This window comes from Xyrauchen texanus, chromosome 1, assembly GCF_025860055.1.
Source record: "Xyrauchen texanus isolate HMW12.3.18 chromosome 1, RBS_HiC_50CHRs, whole genome shotgun sequence".
NCBI classification, from domain to species: Eukaryota; Metazoa; Chordata; class Actinopteri; order Cypriniformes; family Catostomidae; genus Xyrauchen; species Xyrauchen texanus.
Window position 1 is genome coordinate 6,653,702 of NC_068276.1, and position 17,192 is coordinate 6,670,893.

The 17,192-nt window shown below is 38.7% G+C and overlaps 1 protein-coding gene across 5 annotated transcripts in view; it reads left to right on the plus strand.

Annotated features, from left to right (window-relative positions):
• Positions 1 to 16,978, plus strand: part of LOC127650747 (signal-induced proliferation-associated 1-like protein 2) — a 64,793-nt gene extending 47,815 nt beyond the window's left edge. For 2 of the 5 annotated variants that reach the window (XM_052136372.1, XM_052136365.1), the window contains exons 12-16: positions 450 to 573; positions 4,019 to 4,117; positions 4,224 to 4,305; positions 4,972 to 5,050; positions 10,480 to 16,978. In XM_052136372.1, coding sequence (XP_051992332.1) covers positions 450 to 573; positions 4,019 to 4,117; positions 4,224 to 4,305; positions 4,972 to 5,050; positions 10,480 to 10,623 — 528 coding nt within the window. In that variant the 3' untranslated portion in view covers positions 10,624 to 16,978. Of the gene's footprint in view, positions 1 to 449; positions 574 to 4,018; positions 4,118 to 4,223; positions 4,306 to 4,971; positions 5,051 to 5,187; positions 5,257 to 5,300; positions 5,694 to 7,861; positions 8,125 to 10,479 lie in introns of those variants that run through there. The other 3 variants (XM_052136380.1, XM_052136400.1, XM_052136390.1) reach the window with 3 other exon arrangements.
• The last annotated feature ends 214 nt before the right edge of the window (positions 16,979 to 17,192 follow it).

Sequence of the window (17,192 nt, forward strand, 5' to 3'; positions counted from 1 at the left end):
AGCTGGAAGTGTTGTTGATGTGAAATGTCCACAGGGTGGCGCCAAAAGCGAGTTTAATTTTACTTATAAATTATGTAATTCAGTCAACAGGAATGCATATTTTATGATGTGTTATTTATGGTAACATTTAGAACCTACTCAAATCATATGTATGCAAAAAAAAAGGGTTGTGCTAACTTTTTCCACACAAGAAATTGGTATTTCGGTTCATTTAAGATATACAACCTGTGCACTCCATGTGTACTCCAAGTGTCATTTCTTAAATTATATTGTAAACATTAGTGAAAATGTCAATCTGTATGTCCTAATGTTGAAAAAACAAATGGGTGTACTTACTTTTTCATGGCACTTTATACCGCTACAGTTATAAAAAAATACTCAGTATTATAGGATTCTGGTCAAACCACCCACTCTACTTATTCTAAGCTCCTCTCTTTCTCTCTCTCTAGCTTGAGCCTAATAAGGGGATTGAGGAGTGGCCATCAGGCAGTGATGTGACCCTGAGATCTACCAGCATGGAAAGAGCTGAAAGAAACTCTAGAGCTCTGAGCCTCCACAACTCCATCACCAAGAGTGAGTGCATCTCTGAACTCTTAAAGTGAAAGTTCACCAAAAAAGAAAAATCAGTTTTTATTTAGGGGCTGTCAAGCTCCAAGAAAGCATGATAAAAGTATAATAAAAGTGGACCTTATGCATTATATTACAAGTCTTTCCTAAAAATCTTGACATTTGTCTTAGCTCTCCTCGGCACATTCTTCATGTTCATGTAAGTAGTGAAGAAGTAGTGATGTCCAATTAATGAACAATGCGAGTTGTACATTCGAGTATTTGAGAATCACTCTTTTTGATTTCAACGAATCTGTTGATCCAGTACGCAATTCTATCTGAAGGATTTGTTCACCACTCAGACTGATATGTTTCTTGAGACTCAAACATACCATCGTAGCATTTAACAGCCAAATACCAATTCATTGTAACTGATTGAGAAAGAGAGGCCAGTACTTTATTACAATTTTTGTTCTTGTGGTTCCTCTTGACAAAGGCATAACACAAAACACAACCCCCAAACAAGCAGATCTACCACCAGTACTTATGTACTGCTGCTGCTCCAAAGATCCTTGTGCACTGAGTGTATGCTAGCTAACTGTGCCTTGGCCTACTTGGCCAAATTGGCATAATGATCTAAACCTCTATGTGTGCCTGGGCCTGCTTGGCCGATATGCTTAAATAACTTGTGACCTGACACATAATGTGAACCTGAGCTTTTAAAACTAGTGAATTAACCTAGCTATGTGTGGATTTATTTAAACCAATGACCTAAGAAAGCGATGTGTGCCAGTGCCTGATTCGGCTACTGATTTGGCTACGGCTTACCTCAGTAAAGACTCTCTTCTATATGTCATGGCCTAAAGCAGACCTCACAGTGCAAGCTGAAAAAAGCGTGCTGCCCCAGCAACCACTTTTCAGAGCATGCTGCAGTGAACCGGCTTACTTGCAAACTGAGCAAATTTGAATGTTAAGCAAAGAGAGACTACACATGTTGATTACTGCAAAGGCCTATTAGATTATGCCATGTGAGCCGATTAGCTTGACATGTCACATGTGTGTGAGCTGATTGGCTAACAGATAACAAGTTGAAAGTACTTATCCACTTTCTTGCCTGAACTTAGTTGTAGATATAATTGTGTGGTATACTGCATAACCTTAGAGCGGATTCAGCTATTAACAGGGATTTTACTCTGTACATCACCTTAACTTCCTTAGCGTTCCTTCCTGTGATAGCTAAAGGGCGGCTCCATGTCTCCTCTTCCTCTGCCCTTAGGGAGGTATTATTTTCCCTTGGTCATGCTTTCTACCTCTCCGTTTTCTAAACCTCTCTTCTATAAAATGCTGCCTTATATAACAAGTTGATTTAGGACCAGTTGCAATAAACAATTTCAAGCTGTGAAAGACAGCTTGTCTCGTGATAGCGTCTTTCATTTAAACTTCAGAAGCAAAAAAGGCAGTTGAATAGTTGGAAACGATTCCCGAAAATGAATCAAACTCTGCATTTTCAATGGATTTAGCCATTTCAGAGCAAATATTTTAATATTATATCAAATATCATTAAAAGGTTGAAAAATGTATATATTTTTTTATCTGTATCACAAATGAATGCCACTGACATTTTAAAATGAGTGTAAAGCTTGGACAGATGGGGCCATCGCTGGTTGGGATAAGGGGTATTATACTGCCTCAAATCAAGACGCTGGACCATCTGTTCTGTTTCTACCCCTTGTCTGGCTCTGAATAGTGATTTTCTGCAATGGCTTCTTGAACTAAAACTATTGTGTTTGAATGATGCTGCATCCACACCGCTAGGTGTCAGTATTAGTTCAAGGGAACATGGACAAAAACTGAGAGCACCTTTTACATTTTTTAAATCTCTTTTAAAATTCTAATCTCTTTTAAATGCATATGGCTGTGTATATGCGTTATGCTTTTTTACATCAAGCATCAGACAATAATTAAGAAACCACTTCTCTTCCTTTCTTATTTGGGGCAAGGCAACAGTTCTTCTGTAGAAAGCAAAAAGAGACGTTTAGAAGAAGGTTTATATTGCTTTCCTCCATACATATGGATGGGAATCAAGGGCTGCCGAACTCCAAAAAGGAAAAAAGCACCATAAAAGTAGTCTGTATGAATCAATGTATAAATAAAGCCAAAAGAATTTGGGATAGTCCTTAGACCATGTCATTAGTCTAATAAAGGTCTGTACAGTTTGGGGGTCCTTTGTGTTCTGAGTGTTTCTAACTTAAATGAAGACGATTTAAAAGTTTAGCAAATTTGGCTGGAATAATGTAAAGGTGCACTCAGCAAGTGTTTGATTATGTTGTCTTCGACTTATACTGACACCTAGTGGTGTGGATGCAGCATCATTCATATGCAATATTTTTTGGTTGAAGATAACATTGTATAAAATCACTAGTTACAGCAAGTCATGATGAATTTAATCTTTGAGTGAAAGTGTCAAATAACAGAGTGGTTACTGAGATTAAGGGAGTAGCATCCTGCTGGTCATGTGATCCCAACATGGCAGCCCCCTTGAGGGGACCCTCTCCATGTAGAATAAAACAGCTTTTAAAAGGTTTCTTATATGACTGGAGTCTATCTTGCGAGAGTCATCATGATTACATACATATGTTTCAGAATTGCAGTTCATTTGTTTAGGAGTAAAACATTGAGTAAAACATTGAGAAACATGACTAAGTGCACCTTTAAAAGATTAGAAGCAGTGGAATACAGCTGAAACCATATGGACAACAATGACCATTATATAGCGTTTTCTAGGCATTCAAAGTGCCTTACATAGTATAGGGGGAATCTCCTCAATCACAACCAGTGTGCAGCATCCACCTGGATGTTGCAATGGCAGCCATAGTGCACCAGAACACCCACCAGCCACCAGAGTAGCGTGATGTAGCCAATTCAGGGATGAGATTATTAGGGGGCCATGATAGATAAGGGCCAATGAGGGGAATTTGGCCAGTTACAGCTTTTTGTACAGTTACCCCTACACTTTAGGAGAAGTGCCCTGGGATTTTTAATGACCACATGAGTCAGGATCTCGGTTTAACATCTCATCCGAAAGATGGTGCTTTTCTACAGTATAGTGTTCCCATCACTATACTGGGGCATTAGGACCCACACAGACGGCAGTGTGAGCACCCCCTGCTGGCCTCACTAATACCACTTCCAGCAGCAACCTTAGTTTTCCCAGGAGGTCTCCCATCCAGTTACTGACCAGGTGCAACCCTGCTTAGCTTTAGTATTTCTGTAATTCTTTTTCTGGATGATACATGGTTTTTGAAAATTTGAACATTTGAACTACTGATATAGTGTCATCTACTGATACGGAGGATAAAGGGATAGTTCACTCAAAAATGATAATTATCTCATCCTGTCCTCACCCTCATGCCATCTCAATAAGTAATCTCAACATAGCCCTTTTTTAAGCACATATTTTTGTTGATTTCAGTTCTTTCAGAGACAACGGATTCATCTGAGGAGGAATGGCAGTCTATCGCTGATCTGGCCTCCGCCTGTCGGAACATTCTGGAAGCTCTGTCTCGAGAAGGTGAGAAATGACAGAAGATGATTTGTGTCATCCCACTGTTCACTGAAGAGTGCTGGTATGGTGTCTAATAAGAGGATTAGTAATGTCATTTCCTGCTGGGTTTCAGACCGGAAGGCAGGAGACAGCTCACAATCATCCCTAGAGAATATGAGCCAGTCTGGTCAGACAGACGGCAAGTTTAAAGACAGGTGAGACTCTCTGTACCAGGCATACTTTCACACTGGAGTATATTCACAGGACAGACAACACTACTCACAAAATGTAAAAAGAAATAGGCCTGTTCAGGGATATGAACACAAGTTACGTTGAACTCATGTTTTTTGACAATTCATTGTCAGCCAAATTTCATAGTCGTGGCAGCCCTAGCAATGTATGAAAAAGGCATTGATCCCAAGCCTAATAAATACAATAAATATGTTCTAATTTAGCTGCATATTTCAGCCCAAATTATGACTAACACTAGATATGTCCCACCCACTTTCCTGCAACAGAAAATATGATTGGTTGGAAAATATATTTATCCCACCCCTACTGAAATGAATGTTCTGCCTCTACATTCAGGTCTGTGCTTGTTTTTTGTACTTGTTTTAGGTGAACATATGCTAAATCCTTACTAGACTGCATGTCTGGCTATAACCCATGATTTGCTATTTGCTAGTCAGTCTGGTGGTTTTAGGTTTATGATTTTCCCTCTTGATTTCACATCCTCAATATGCATCAAACGCATTCCTATCTGTCAAACGGTCCGTCAGAGCTTTCTCAATTGTGTAGGCACCATAAAACACAAATTCAGAAAAACATGGTGTGTTAATAATAATACATTACACTGTTTCTTTGTGTCCCTCTCTTCGCAGTGACTCGCCCGGTCACCTTGAGGAGAAAGTATGCCAGTTGGAGGCCATGTTGAAGCGACTGCAGGATGACCTCCAAAAGGTACTTTACCTACCATCGGTTTGTCACAGCACAGATCCCCCTGACCCCTTTCTGGCAGTACACTACCCACACGTAACCCCTTTTACTCCCCATTAAACACATCCACCCATCCTTGTCTATATATCTGCCCCGTCCAGTCTTTGCCCTCCTTGCTACTTCAAAGAGCCACTACTTCACAGAGCCAATCACACAGAGGGACTGTAGAGGTAGGGCGGAACAAGCAAAAGAAACTTGTCTTGTCATTGAGCAGGGTGAACAGAGGAGATGAGGAGATTGCTGGAGGGACATTGGGGAGCCTTGCTCACTCTCAACACTAACCGACCGATGGCAGTGAAGGCAAGTAGAGCATGAGATTTTTCCTCAATTAGTAACAAGAAACAACAACATATACAACAGTTCTCACTCTCAATTGTTCACACTGCCAAGGCCTTTTGGGCAAGAGCTCGTAGATTCCAAGCCACACCAGTAACCCCATTGATGTCAGGATACTGGAATAGTTTGTTTCACTGCGTTGATCATGAAACTAATCTCAAAACTAATCACTATATCCTGTTCAGCTTGCTGGTCCAAGCTTGTACGGTAACTCTTAAAGGTATAGTTCACCCGAAAATTACAATTCTCTTAACATTTACTCACCCTGATGCCATCCCAGATGTGTATAACATTCTTTCTTCGGCAGAACACAAAAGACCTCAGCTTTGTAGGTCCATACAATGCAAGTGATTGGTGGCCAGAACTTTGAAGCTCCAAAAATTACATAAAGGAAACATAGAAGTAATCCATAATACTCTAGTGGTTAAATCCATTTCAGACATAAAAGTGAAACTAAACAGGCACCACATTTGACTTTCAGATGTAAAAGTGAAAGTGAAGATATAGAGTAAACCCACACCTATCATACTACCTCTGAACATAATGATTTAACAACTGGAATCGTATGGATTACTTATAGTATATGATGCCTTTATGTGATTTTGGAGATTCAAAGTTCTGGTCACCATTCACTTGCATCGTATGGACCTACAGAGCTGAGATATTTTTCTAAAAACCTTCATTTGTGTTCTGCAGAAGAAAGAAAGTCATACACATCTGGGATAGCATGAGGGTGTGAAAATGATAACAACATTTTCATTTTGGGGTGAACTGTCCCTTTAAGCAGAAATCACAATCAGAATCTGTCTCTCTACTTGATTTCCAACAATGTACCTCTGATTTATAACCACCTATGCTTCCTAAGCACATAAAATCAGATCAAAAGTGATATAAATCTATATAAACATTGAATTGAAAATGGCTACAAACACCTTAACATCAAGATAACCATATCATTACTATTTTAAAGATTGTTTTGTAAATTAACTATATGCACAAAGTACATTTAAAGGATTAGTTCACCCAAAAATGCTGTTCTGAACCTGCGTGAAGTCATAATGATTTGACACTATAAGGGTGAGTAAAAAAAATTAAATGTTGGCATTTTTTGGCGTGAACTATTCCTTTAAGTGACTGTACACATAAATGAAAAAAAAAAAAGAAAAAAAAAAAGAACGTCTAATGCTTTACTTGGTGATTATGCACACCATCTCTGTTACCGTTTCATAACATTGATGTATCCGGGGTCTCTATTCTCCCTGGTTTATTCCAGTTATCCACATAAGATCAGGAAGAGGGTGAGCATGGTTGACCTCATTATGTCTCACAGTTTTCCAGCACACTCTGTAAACCATACTGTGAATGTTAGAAAAAGCTTGACCTTACTAAATATTATTATACATGCACAGACTTCTAAGCTTATAGGGGTTTTAAGCATGAATCTTCTTCGGGACATTTAGGACACATTAACATTTTAGAAAATGCAGCTCTTTAACCCCCCCCCCCATGAATGCTTCTCATTACTATTGCAGCCTGTTAATGCATGTCTGATTATGTGTGATGATGCTTTGCATTACTCAAGAACTAATCTGCTAACCTCTGAGTATCTGGTATAAACATTCAGGCCCTGATTTATGAAGATACTATGATGTACTAATTTGCTTGTGCATTGTAACAAATTGGGCAAGCGCTTCGTATAATGGGTGATTTACTAAGACTAATTGTGCAAATTGCCACACATGCAAATAGGTTGTGCACAGGGGTTAAATTGGGATTTTTAAAGGTGGGGACCACACTGTTCTGCCCCAGTTTAACCCCTAGTCATCCACGTTCACAAGTTAAGGAGGTGAACCAAATGCTTTTGTGTGCAGAAACCAAATGATAGCATAGCACTCACTTGTGGCTCTCACTTAATACAATGTATTTAGATGATTTATATAATTATTGTATATATGTAGACCAGTGGTTCTCAACTGGCTTTGCTTTAGGATGCAAACACAGCACCAAAATTGAATATCTTACAATAGTAAACACAAACAATGAAATACAAGCAAAGCTCAATCGACAGCATTTGTGTCATTATGCTGATTAACACTCAAATTAATTTAGACTCATCCCTTCTTATTTTTCAGATAAGCAGATATCTGGGTTACAGTAAGGCACTTACTATGGAAGTGAATGGGGCCAATCAGTAAATGTTAAAATGCTCACTGTTTCAAAATTATAGACGCAAGATATTAACAATATGCGTGTTAACATGATTTTAGTGTGATTCAAATCACTTACTAACAGCATCTGTGGAAAGTTATAGCCGATTTTATAACTTTGTTGCCTTGACGACTGTGGGGATGGGGGCATGGTCGTGTGTCTGTCTGCGGGAGAGGGAGAGCGGTAAAGCTCGTCACCTGGGCTGTCATTAACACCTGTCTCTTGTTATAGTGATGGCGGAGGGAGACCTGAAAAGGCCGACAAAGCGCATCAGTCGGCAGAAAGAGAGAGACCAGAGAGAAACTGTTCCTGTGTGTGCGACAAGACTTATTGACTCGTTTGTGTGTGATTACTGAGTGCCCTTTTGTTTGAGTTTTGTGAATGACGCTGAAGAGTAATAAAACACTCACGTTGACTGTTTCCCGCTGCCTCCTGACTCCTCCATTTGCCCTGAAAATAGGAACTCTGTTACAACGACATAACGGCGTAAACCGTAAGACCCTAAAGCAATAGTAGAAACAACTTCACAGCTCATGAGTTTTAACAGAAGAATTAATGTAAGTGCTTTTATAAAATGATAAGCTTTAGATTTCTGCCTTAAAAGCCTCAAAAAATTGGCCCCATTCACGTCCATTGTAAGTGCTTCACTCTTAACTCGATTTGCTTCTTTTTTTAAATAAAAGGAGCGATGAGTCGAAATACATTTTTTGTGGTAATTAACATCAAGCCACAAATGCTGTCGATTGAGCTTAATTTTATTTTCATTTTTTTTTTTTAACCCCTTTTCTCCCAATTTTGGAATGCCTAATTCCCACTACTTACTAGGTCCTCTGTGGTGGCGCAGTTACTCATCTCAAACCGGGTGGCGGAGGACAAGTTTCAGTTGCCTCCGCTTCTGAGACCATCAGTCCATGCATCTTATCACGTGGCTCATTGTGCATGACACCGTGGAGACTCACAGCATGTGGAGGCTCATGCTACTCTCTGCGATCTACGCACAACTTACCACACGCCCCATTGATAGCGAGAACCACTTATCACGACCTCAAGGAGGTTACCCCATGTGACTCTACTGGGCCAATTTGGTTGCTTAGGAGACCTGTCTGGAGTCACTCAACACACCCTGGATTCAAACTCACGACTCCAGGGGTGATAGTCAGTGTCAATACTCGCTGATCTACCCAGGCCCCAAACTCAAAATATTCCTGTAATACTTTTAGTTTTATTGGTCGTGCACTTTGACGTCAACTACAAAAGAAATAAGAAGTTTTTTCTTCTCCCATTTAAAGGTTGTTGAGCCTATTTCATTTGCTATCCTAACTATGCATGATAATATGATTATTTGCATTCAGCATTGTTTTCCCCTGCTCTCCGTGACCCTATCAGAACCTACTTGCAACCCATTTTTGGGTCACAACCCACCAGTTTACAACCACTGATGTTCACTAATATACATGTTTACTCTACATGTTAATAGAAATGTCATGTGTAGTATGAGTATGAGAAGTTGATGCAAGTTTGCATGTGCTTTTTATATATAAACCTTTAGTAAATCAGGGCCTGCGTGTAAGTATCTATTTTCATGTGTATAAATGGATCAGTGTTTGCAGCACTTTATGCACTGTGTAACAAATGTGGCATATGCTGGTATTAGGGGTGGGTGGTTTGGTTGACCAAAATGTTATATCACAGTAATATATCAGGATATACTTTTTTGTGCTTGAAATTTAATGAAACTGTTAAATCGCTCATACACATACACACCCGTGACCTCACATCGGTTTAATTCTATATTTCGTAATGCAGTGAGTCATAATGCTGCTCTGTAACGGTGAACAAATAAACTCTGCTTCATGTTCTGCCTAAACACACTCCTTAATAATAAGTTTAAAGGGATAGTTCACCCATTTACTCACCCTCATGCCATCCCAGATGTGTATGCCTTTCTTTCATCTGCTTTTAGATAATATTTCAGCTCTGTAGGTCCATACAATGCAAGTGAATGGTGATCAGACCTTTGTAGCTCCATAAGTCACATAAAGGAAACATAAAAACAATCCATATCACTCCAAAGTTTAAATTCATATCTTCTGAAGTGTGATGATAGGTGTTTGTGAGAAACAGATCAATATTTAAGTCCTTTTTACTATAAACTTTCATGATTTTTCTTGTGTTTTTGGTGACTTACATTCTACCGGGCAGGGAGAATAATTTCTAGCAAAACAATGACTGAAATCTTGATCTGTTTCTCACCCACACCCATCATATCACTTCTTGAATTTGATTTAACCACTGGAGTTTTATGGATTACTTTTATGCTGCCTTTATGTGCTTTTTGGAGCTTAAAAGTTTTGTTCACCATTCTGTTGCATTGTATGGACCAACATATATGAGATATTCTTCTAAAAATCAAAATTTTTGTTCTGCAGAAGAAAGAAAATCATACACATCTGGGATGGCATGGGACGAGTAAATGATGAGAGAATTTACATTTTTGGGTGAACTGTTCCTTTAAGGTAACCTTGTCTTGACTTGTCGGCTCGCCATGTTTCTTTGTCATTCATTCTCGTGTGTAAATAGCACAAAGCAGTTCTGCTCACTGACAGCCATGCAAATATATCCACTGCTGTATTGGTACAGCAAATTCTCAACCGACTGACACTTTACACAATTGCTTATTTATGCGTACCAACTGAGCCATCCTTCCCCAGCTGCATCCAGAGTCTTTGTGTGCATCTCATACCGCCATGAAACGTTTTCACAGAGGAGCCAAACGCTCATAATATGTAGCGGATGTACCATAGACCAAAAGTGAGTTTTGTATCGTGTGTCTATGCTTCCCCCTGCAGGAGAAAGAGGACAAAGCTTTGCTGCAAGCAGAGGTGCAGAGTCTCAGGCAGAACAACCAGCGCTTGCAGGAAGAGTCTCAGAGCACTGTGGCACGTCTCATCAAAGTCACCGAGCTGCTCTGCAACGTCAACAAGCCCAGCTAGCAGAGAAACCCATTCCATGGCAGCATACAAGACCTAGATTCAAGATACACATAGACACATCTGAAGGCCAGTGCAAATGGTAGCAGACCCTTCAAACAAAGCCCAAAAGGATTGTTCACCCAAAAATTAAATTTCTAGCATCATTTTCTTTCTATCATATTGTTCCAAACTTGCTTTGCAAATACAATGTTCTATAGACAAAATGTAGACAAATCCCTTCACTTTCATTGTATGGTTAAAAATGCAATGAAAGTGAATGGTGACTGAGGCCATAATTCTGCCTGACATCATCTACAAACGTTAACAGGCATTAATAGCCTCAATGCCATTCTCATGGACTTGCTCTGGATTCATACCCTTAGCATGGGGTAATATTTTTCACCTGCTGCTCAAATATTGTCTCTCCATAGTCATTATTTGTAACCCTTAAACCAGTGTCATGCTCAGATTATGGTAGCGGCCATTTAGTAACATCACAGATACAAAACCATAGACTGCTTCATCTTTAAGTACTGTTACTCGGCGTAAAAATGTAGGCTTTTGACCGTACTGCAACATCTAATGTCTGCAAGTGAGCAGAGTGGGGCCAAGATAACTAGCAATACTACTGTAATAAGCAGCCTGATCTCATGCAAATTGTGTGTCTGTGGCAACATTTTTGGAAGATGAAATTACTTCATTACACATATCGCTGCAGTTTTGAGGTGAACAAATCCACGAGGGGTGCTAAAAGGAAATGTTTCCCCCAAAAATTCGGTTTTAAAAGGGATAGTTCACCCAAAAATGAAAATTCTCTCATCATTTACTCACCCTCATGCTATCACAGATGTGTATGACTTTCTTTCTTCTGCTGAACACAAACGAAGGTTTTTAGAAACATATCTCAGCTCTGTAGGTCCAAACAATGCAAGTGAATGGTGATCAGAACTTTGAAGGTCCAAAAAGTACATAAATGCAGCCTAAAAGTAATCCATACATCTCAGTGGTTAAATACATATCTTCAGAAGTGATGCAGTGTAATACTGGAAGTGTGAGTGAGAAACAGATCAATATTTAAGCACTATCTTACTACAAATCTCCACTTTCACTTTCACTTCCACATTCTTCTTTTGTTTTTTGACGATTCGCATTCTTTGTGCATATCACCACCTACTGGGCAGGGAGTAGAATTTATGGTAAAAGAGGACTTAAATATTTATTTATTTCTCACCCAACCCTATCATATCGCTTCTGAAGACATGGATTAAACCACTAGAGTCATATGGATTACTTGTATGCTAACATTATTTGCTCTTTGGTGCTTCAAAGTTCTGTCCACCATTCACAAATCTTTGAATGCATTCAGCAAAAGAAAGACATATACATCTGGTATGGCATGAGTAAATGATAAGAGTATTTTCATTTTTGGGTGATCTTTACCTTTAAGATTAAAGCTCTATGTATGAGTATTTCTGAGGTTTGAGTATTTCTGTAACTGCTGATCTCCTGGAGAAAAAATCTCCAGTCAAATCACATGCTGAGACACTTGTGCAACATTACTCTCCCTTCAGACCTCAGATTCTAGCATTGGAACGAGTCTTCATTTTACTGTAGCTAGGCTTGGCCTGGATCCTTATTGAAACCTGGATCGAGAGATGAATTTTCCAATCTTCAGCATTGTTGAGATGGAACAGACGTATTGCAAGCCTAATTCAGACTACTGTAGTTCTCTGATCTGTTCATATATATATAAGATAATGTGAAATGTTGCTTTTTGATGTTAGTCATGGGACAAAGTGTCTAACATCAGAGCTTTGAACTGAAACTTTATTTTTAGAGGAGGGGTATCAATTCCAGAGTGTGACTTGTTCAACATACTGGAATCACTTCCCTGACTGCATTTACATCACCCAGATGTCTATTTGATGTGTGTGTTTACATCTGGAAGACGTCTTTTTTTAGGTTGTTTGCTCATCTGCCATAGATCTATAAGACGTTTCCTCTCGGATGTCAATAAGACATTCAGCAGATGTCTTTGAGATGTTTATGAATAAGAATGTTTGTAAATCTGATCTTTTTAAGATGTTTAGCAGATGTGAATTAGACTGCAATGCTTTCCAGATGAAAAGATCTCAAACAGACATCTCTGAGATATCTTGAGAGGAAACAGTATTTCTTCCCATTACCTTTGAATTACGTGTCGAATTGTTAAGGGAAGCATGACGTAAATCGCTATTTCTAAATATTGTAAAATGGTGATTAAAGTGTTTGTTCGCTGCACACAAAGATTTAATAGACAAGCCAGATGTGTGTGTCCTGCTGCGTTCACATACTAATTGCCTCAAGTATTGTTTTGCTGAATTGTCAGACTGTTTTGTCTCTTTTTTCTTCCATTGCACCCTAATACCATTCTTACCATTCACCTAAAGGTGCACTTGTAACGGGAGCCAGCTGGTAGATAGCAGTGCAGTGTGTAAACCTCACTCTTCTGACCTCAAGAGGTGCGCTAGCGACTGACACTAGAGGCTGTAGACTTTTGCCTCCTTGTTAGCGCACCCGCCTCCCATCCCAGAGACGCCAGTTTGAGTCCCACTCGGAGCGGGGCGACCAGGGCCGGTGACATTGGTGCCGTGACCCGGATGGGACTGAGGTTTAGGGGGGTGAGTGTAACGAGTGCCAGCTGGTAGCTAGCAGTGCAGTGTGTAAACCTCACTCTCCTGACCTCAAAAGGTGCACTAGCGACTGACGATAGAGGCTGTAGCCTTTAGCCTCCTTGTTAGCACACCTGCCTCCCACGCCTGGTTCGAGTCCCGTTCGGAGCGGGGCGAGTAGAATCGGTGACACACTGATAATATGAAATGTGACAAAAAGAGCAAAGGATCTGGACTTTTACTTACACACACACACACACACACACACACACACACACACACACTGACACAGTACCGCCAACAAAGGGAAACAAAGGTGAATGTTAAATACATACATGTTGTTTCCCTTTCAGTTTTTGAATTTTCTTTTATAGTCACTGTGATAAACTGGTACCAGCAGATTCTGATCTTTATCCCTCTCTGTGAATAAATGTAGAGCCAAAATGAGTGTTACTTCCCTCTAAATTCTATATATCCCCATGGAACTGGAATCTAGTTGGGAGATTACTGATTTGTTGTTACCATTAGTGGAGATTTTGTTCAATTTGGTGAATGCAGTACGACTTTTAGTGTTAATTGTTGCAACAGGCAGGCAGTCGAATACACTGATGCAGGTTTTATGCAATCAGAGTTGTCAGTCATGCGGTTTGTGGGGTATACTTAGCAAAATAGCTAAAGGAACTATCTCCTGTTCATCTGTGTGCGACATATTATTTTAGATTGTAGGAGGTTGTGAGAGCACACAAGTGCGCCGAGCAATTTCCAAGCCACCTTCTGTATGTGTGTATGTATTTATAAAAATGTAATAACTTAATAATCTTGAATATGTTGATGTTATTGGTAGATAGATCTATTTGAACTGGAATGGAGGGGATGCAAATCTTTGAGCCATTGAATGGGTCGGGTTAGGTAAGGTTATCTTAAGAGAATTAAGGCAAGACATGATGGCAGCTCATATTTTGTAATTTGGTTTACGTGAATAATAATAACAATATTTCTCTCTGGTATTGTATGTTGTGAAGTTTGCCTTAAATGGAAACCTGAAATGACCCTGTGAATTAACTCAAAGGGAGAGTGTGTGTGTTTAAAGAGATTGTTCGGCCAAAAATAAAAATTCTCTCACCATTTACTCACCCTCATGCCATCCCAGATGTGTATGTCTTTCTTTCTTCTGCAGAACACAAATGAAGATTTTTAGAAGAATATCTCAGCACTGCAGGTCCATACAATGCAAGTCAACAGGGTTCAGAACTTTGAAGCTCATAAAAGCACATAAAAGCAGCATAAAAGTAAACCACGCGACACCAGTTGTTTAATCCAAGTCTTCAGAAACTATATGATAGGTGTGGGTGATATGATAGATGAGAAACAGAACAACATTTAAGTCCTTTATTACTATAATTTCATCTCAATGCCCAGTAGGTAGTGAAATGCATTAAGAACGCGAATTGGCATAAACAAAAGAAGTTTATGAGAGAAGAACGCTTAGGAGGGCTGTTTTAAAAGTGGAGATTCATAATAAATATATGACACATAAAGGCAGCATAAAATAAATCTATAAGACTCCAGTGGTTAAATCCATATATTCAGAAGTGATATGATAGGTGTGTGTAAGAAACAGATCAGTATTTAAGTCCTTTTTTACCACAAATCTCAACTTTCACTTTCATATTCTTCTTTTGTTTTTTGGCGATTTGCGTTCTTTGTGCATATCGCCACCTACTGGGCAGGGAGGAAAACTGATAGCAAAAAAACGACTTAAATATTGATCTGTTTCTCACCGAACAACTTTTATGCTGCCTTTATGTGCTTTTTTGAGATTCAAAGTTCTGGAACCCATTCACTTGCATTGTATGGATCGACAGAGCTGAGATGTTCTTCTAAAAATCTTAATTTGTGTTCTGCAGATGAAAGAAAGTCATACACATCTGGGATGGCATGAGGGTGAGTAAATGATGAGAGAATTTTCATTTTTGGGTGAACTATCCCTTAAAAGCTTATGGCTACTTGAATAATTATATGTGACATTCCGTCTTTTCATGTTCTTAACTATTTGTATTTTTATTTTATTTTTTATTGCCACAGCTGTACTATGAATTTACCTTATATTGAAAAAATGAAACTGTGTTCACTTAACTGCTGTGTTGACCCAAGTGGTTTCCTGTTTAGAATCTTACATTGTCATGTATATGGTTTGAATCAGGACATTGTCTTTAAACAACATTATCAGCAAAGGAACACACACACAAAGATATGCAGTTAGCCTAAATTCTCTCTCAGACACATTTGTGACTTTCACATTTTTGTGAATTCTTAAACGCATTTTTTAAGGGATAGGTTTGTAAATGTCAAATAAACCCTATCTTTTTATGGCATGTATTTTTATGGAGCTTTAAATGCTCCTCACCATATATTAAAGCTTGCCTTTTGCTTTATTGCTCATAATACAAATCAGTTTTACTGTTGTTTACAATCTGTTTGTCTTTTTTATTTAAAGAAGATTTTGTTGTGCTTTGAAACATCTGTAAGGACTTTAAAAGTACATCCGTGCACTAGAACATAGCCACAGTCAATCAAGCCATATAAATCATGCAGACAAAGCCAGTAACCAGTCAACAGCAAATATATGTGCTAGTTCCTGTAGTATAAATTGGTGTATTGTTACTCTATAAATAATTACAGGCTGTGCATTTAAACTTTTACAAACTTAGTCATTTTCCACTTTGTTACTTGAGCGTATCTGCATAAAACAAAAATGATGCTCTTTTTCATGGCAAGTTAGCTTGCTTAGTCCTGGACTAAGATCTTTGAATGAAGGACTATTCTTAAAGGAACAGTTCAAAAAGGAAATTTCTCTCTGTTTATTAACCCTCATGCCATCCCAGATGTGTATGGATTCTTTCCTTCTGCAGAACACATACAAAGATTTTTTGAAGAATATTTCAGCTCTGTAGGGTCATAAAATGCAAGTGATTGGTGACCAGAACTTTGTACATTTCGCCCACTACTGGGCAGGAAGGATACATTTTTGTAAAAAAAAAAAAAAAAAGGACTGAAATATTAATCTGTTTCTCAACCACACCTACCATAATGCTTCTGAAAAATGTATTTAAGCACCCGAGTTGTCTGGAGTACTTTTTTGCTGCCTTTATGTGCTTTATGCACCATTCACTTGCATTGTGAGGACCAACAGAGCTGAGATATTCTTCTAAAATCGTCATTTGTGTTCTGCAGAAGAAAGAAAATCATACACATCTGGGCTGGCATGAGGGTGAGTAAATGATGAGAGAATTTTCATTTTTGGGTGAACTATCCCTTTAATTGCCAAATCCACCCAATTACCTAATCAATAAATAATCAGCTGTCAAATACACCTATTTAAATAATTAGTTTGCAGGCACTATTTTGCATACAAAGCAAGCACTATTGTCACATTTAAAAATAAATGTATACTGTAGGAGTATGGCAAACCACAAACTCACACTCTATGCATATTGGTCAGTGATCTCCTGGCTGGATCAATGTTAGAGGAATGTGCTGTCCAGTCAAAACACATAAAGAAAACATATGGTGGTCATTAGAGCTATACATGTTTCTTTTAACTGATAGGGAAGTATGTTCATGTATGTGAACCAGAGGGGTCCTGGCAATAAAAACTGAACTTGTATGTAAAACATCTGAAATTCGTCAAGCATTTCTGTGTCAGACATTGTGATGAACATTGATTGAACAAACAAACTGATCTTAAGGGATTTTTTCAATCAAAAATGTAAATTCTCATGATTTACACACCCTCATGCCATTCCAAGTGTCTGTCTGACTTCCTACTGCTGAACACAAATTAAGATTTTTAGAAGAATATTTCGGCTCTGTAGGGTCATAAAATGCAAGTGAATGGTGACCAGAACTTTCAATCACATAACAGCAGCGTAAAAGTAA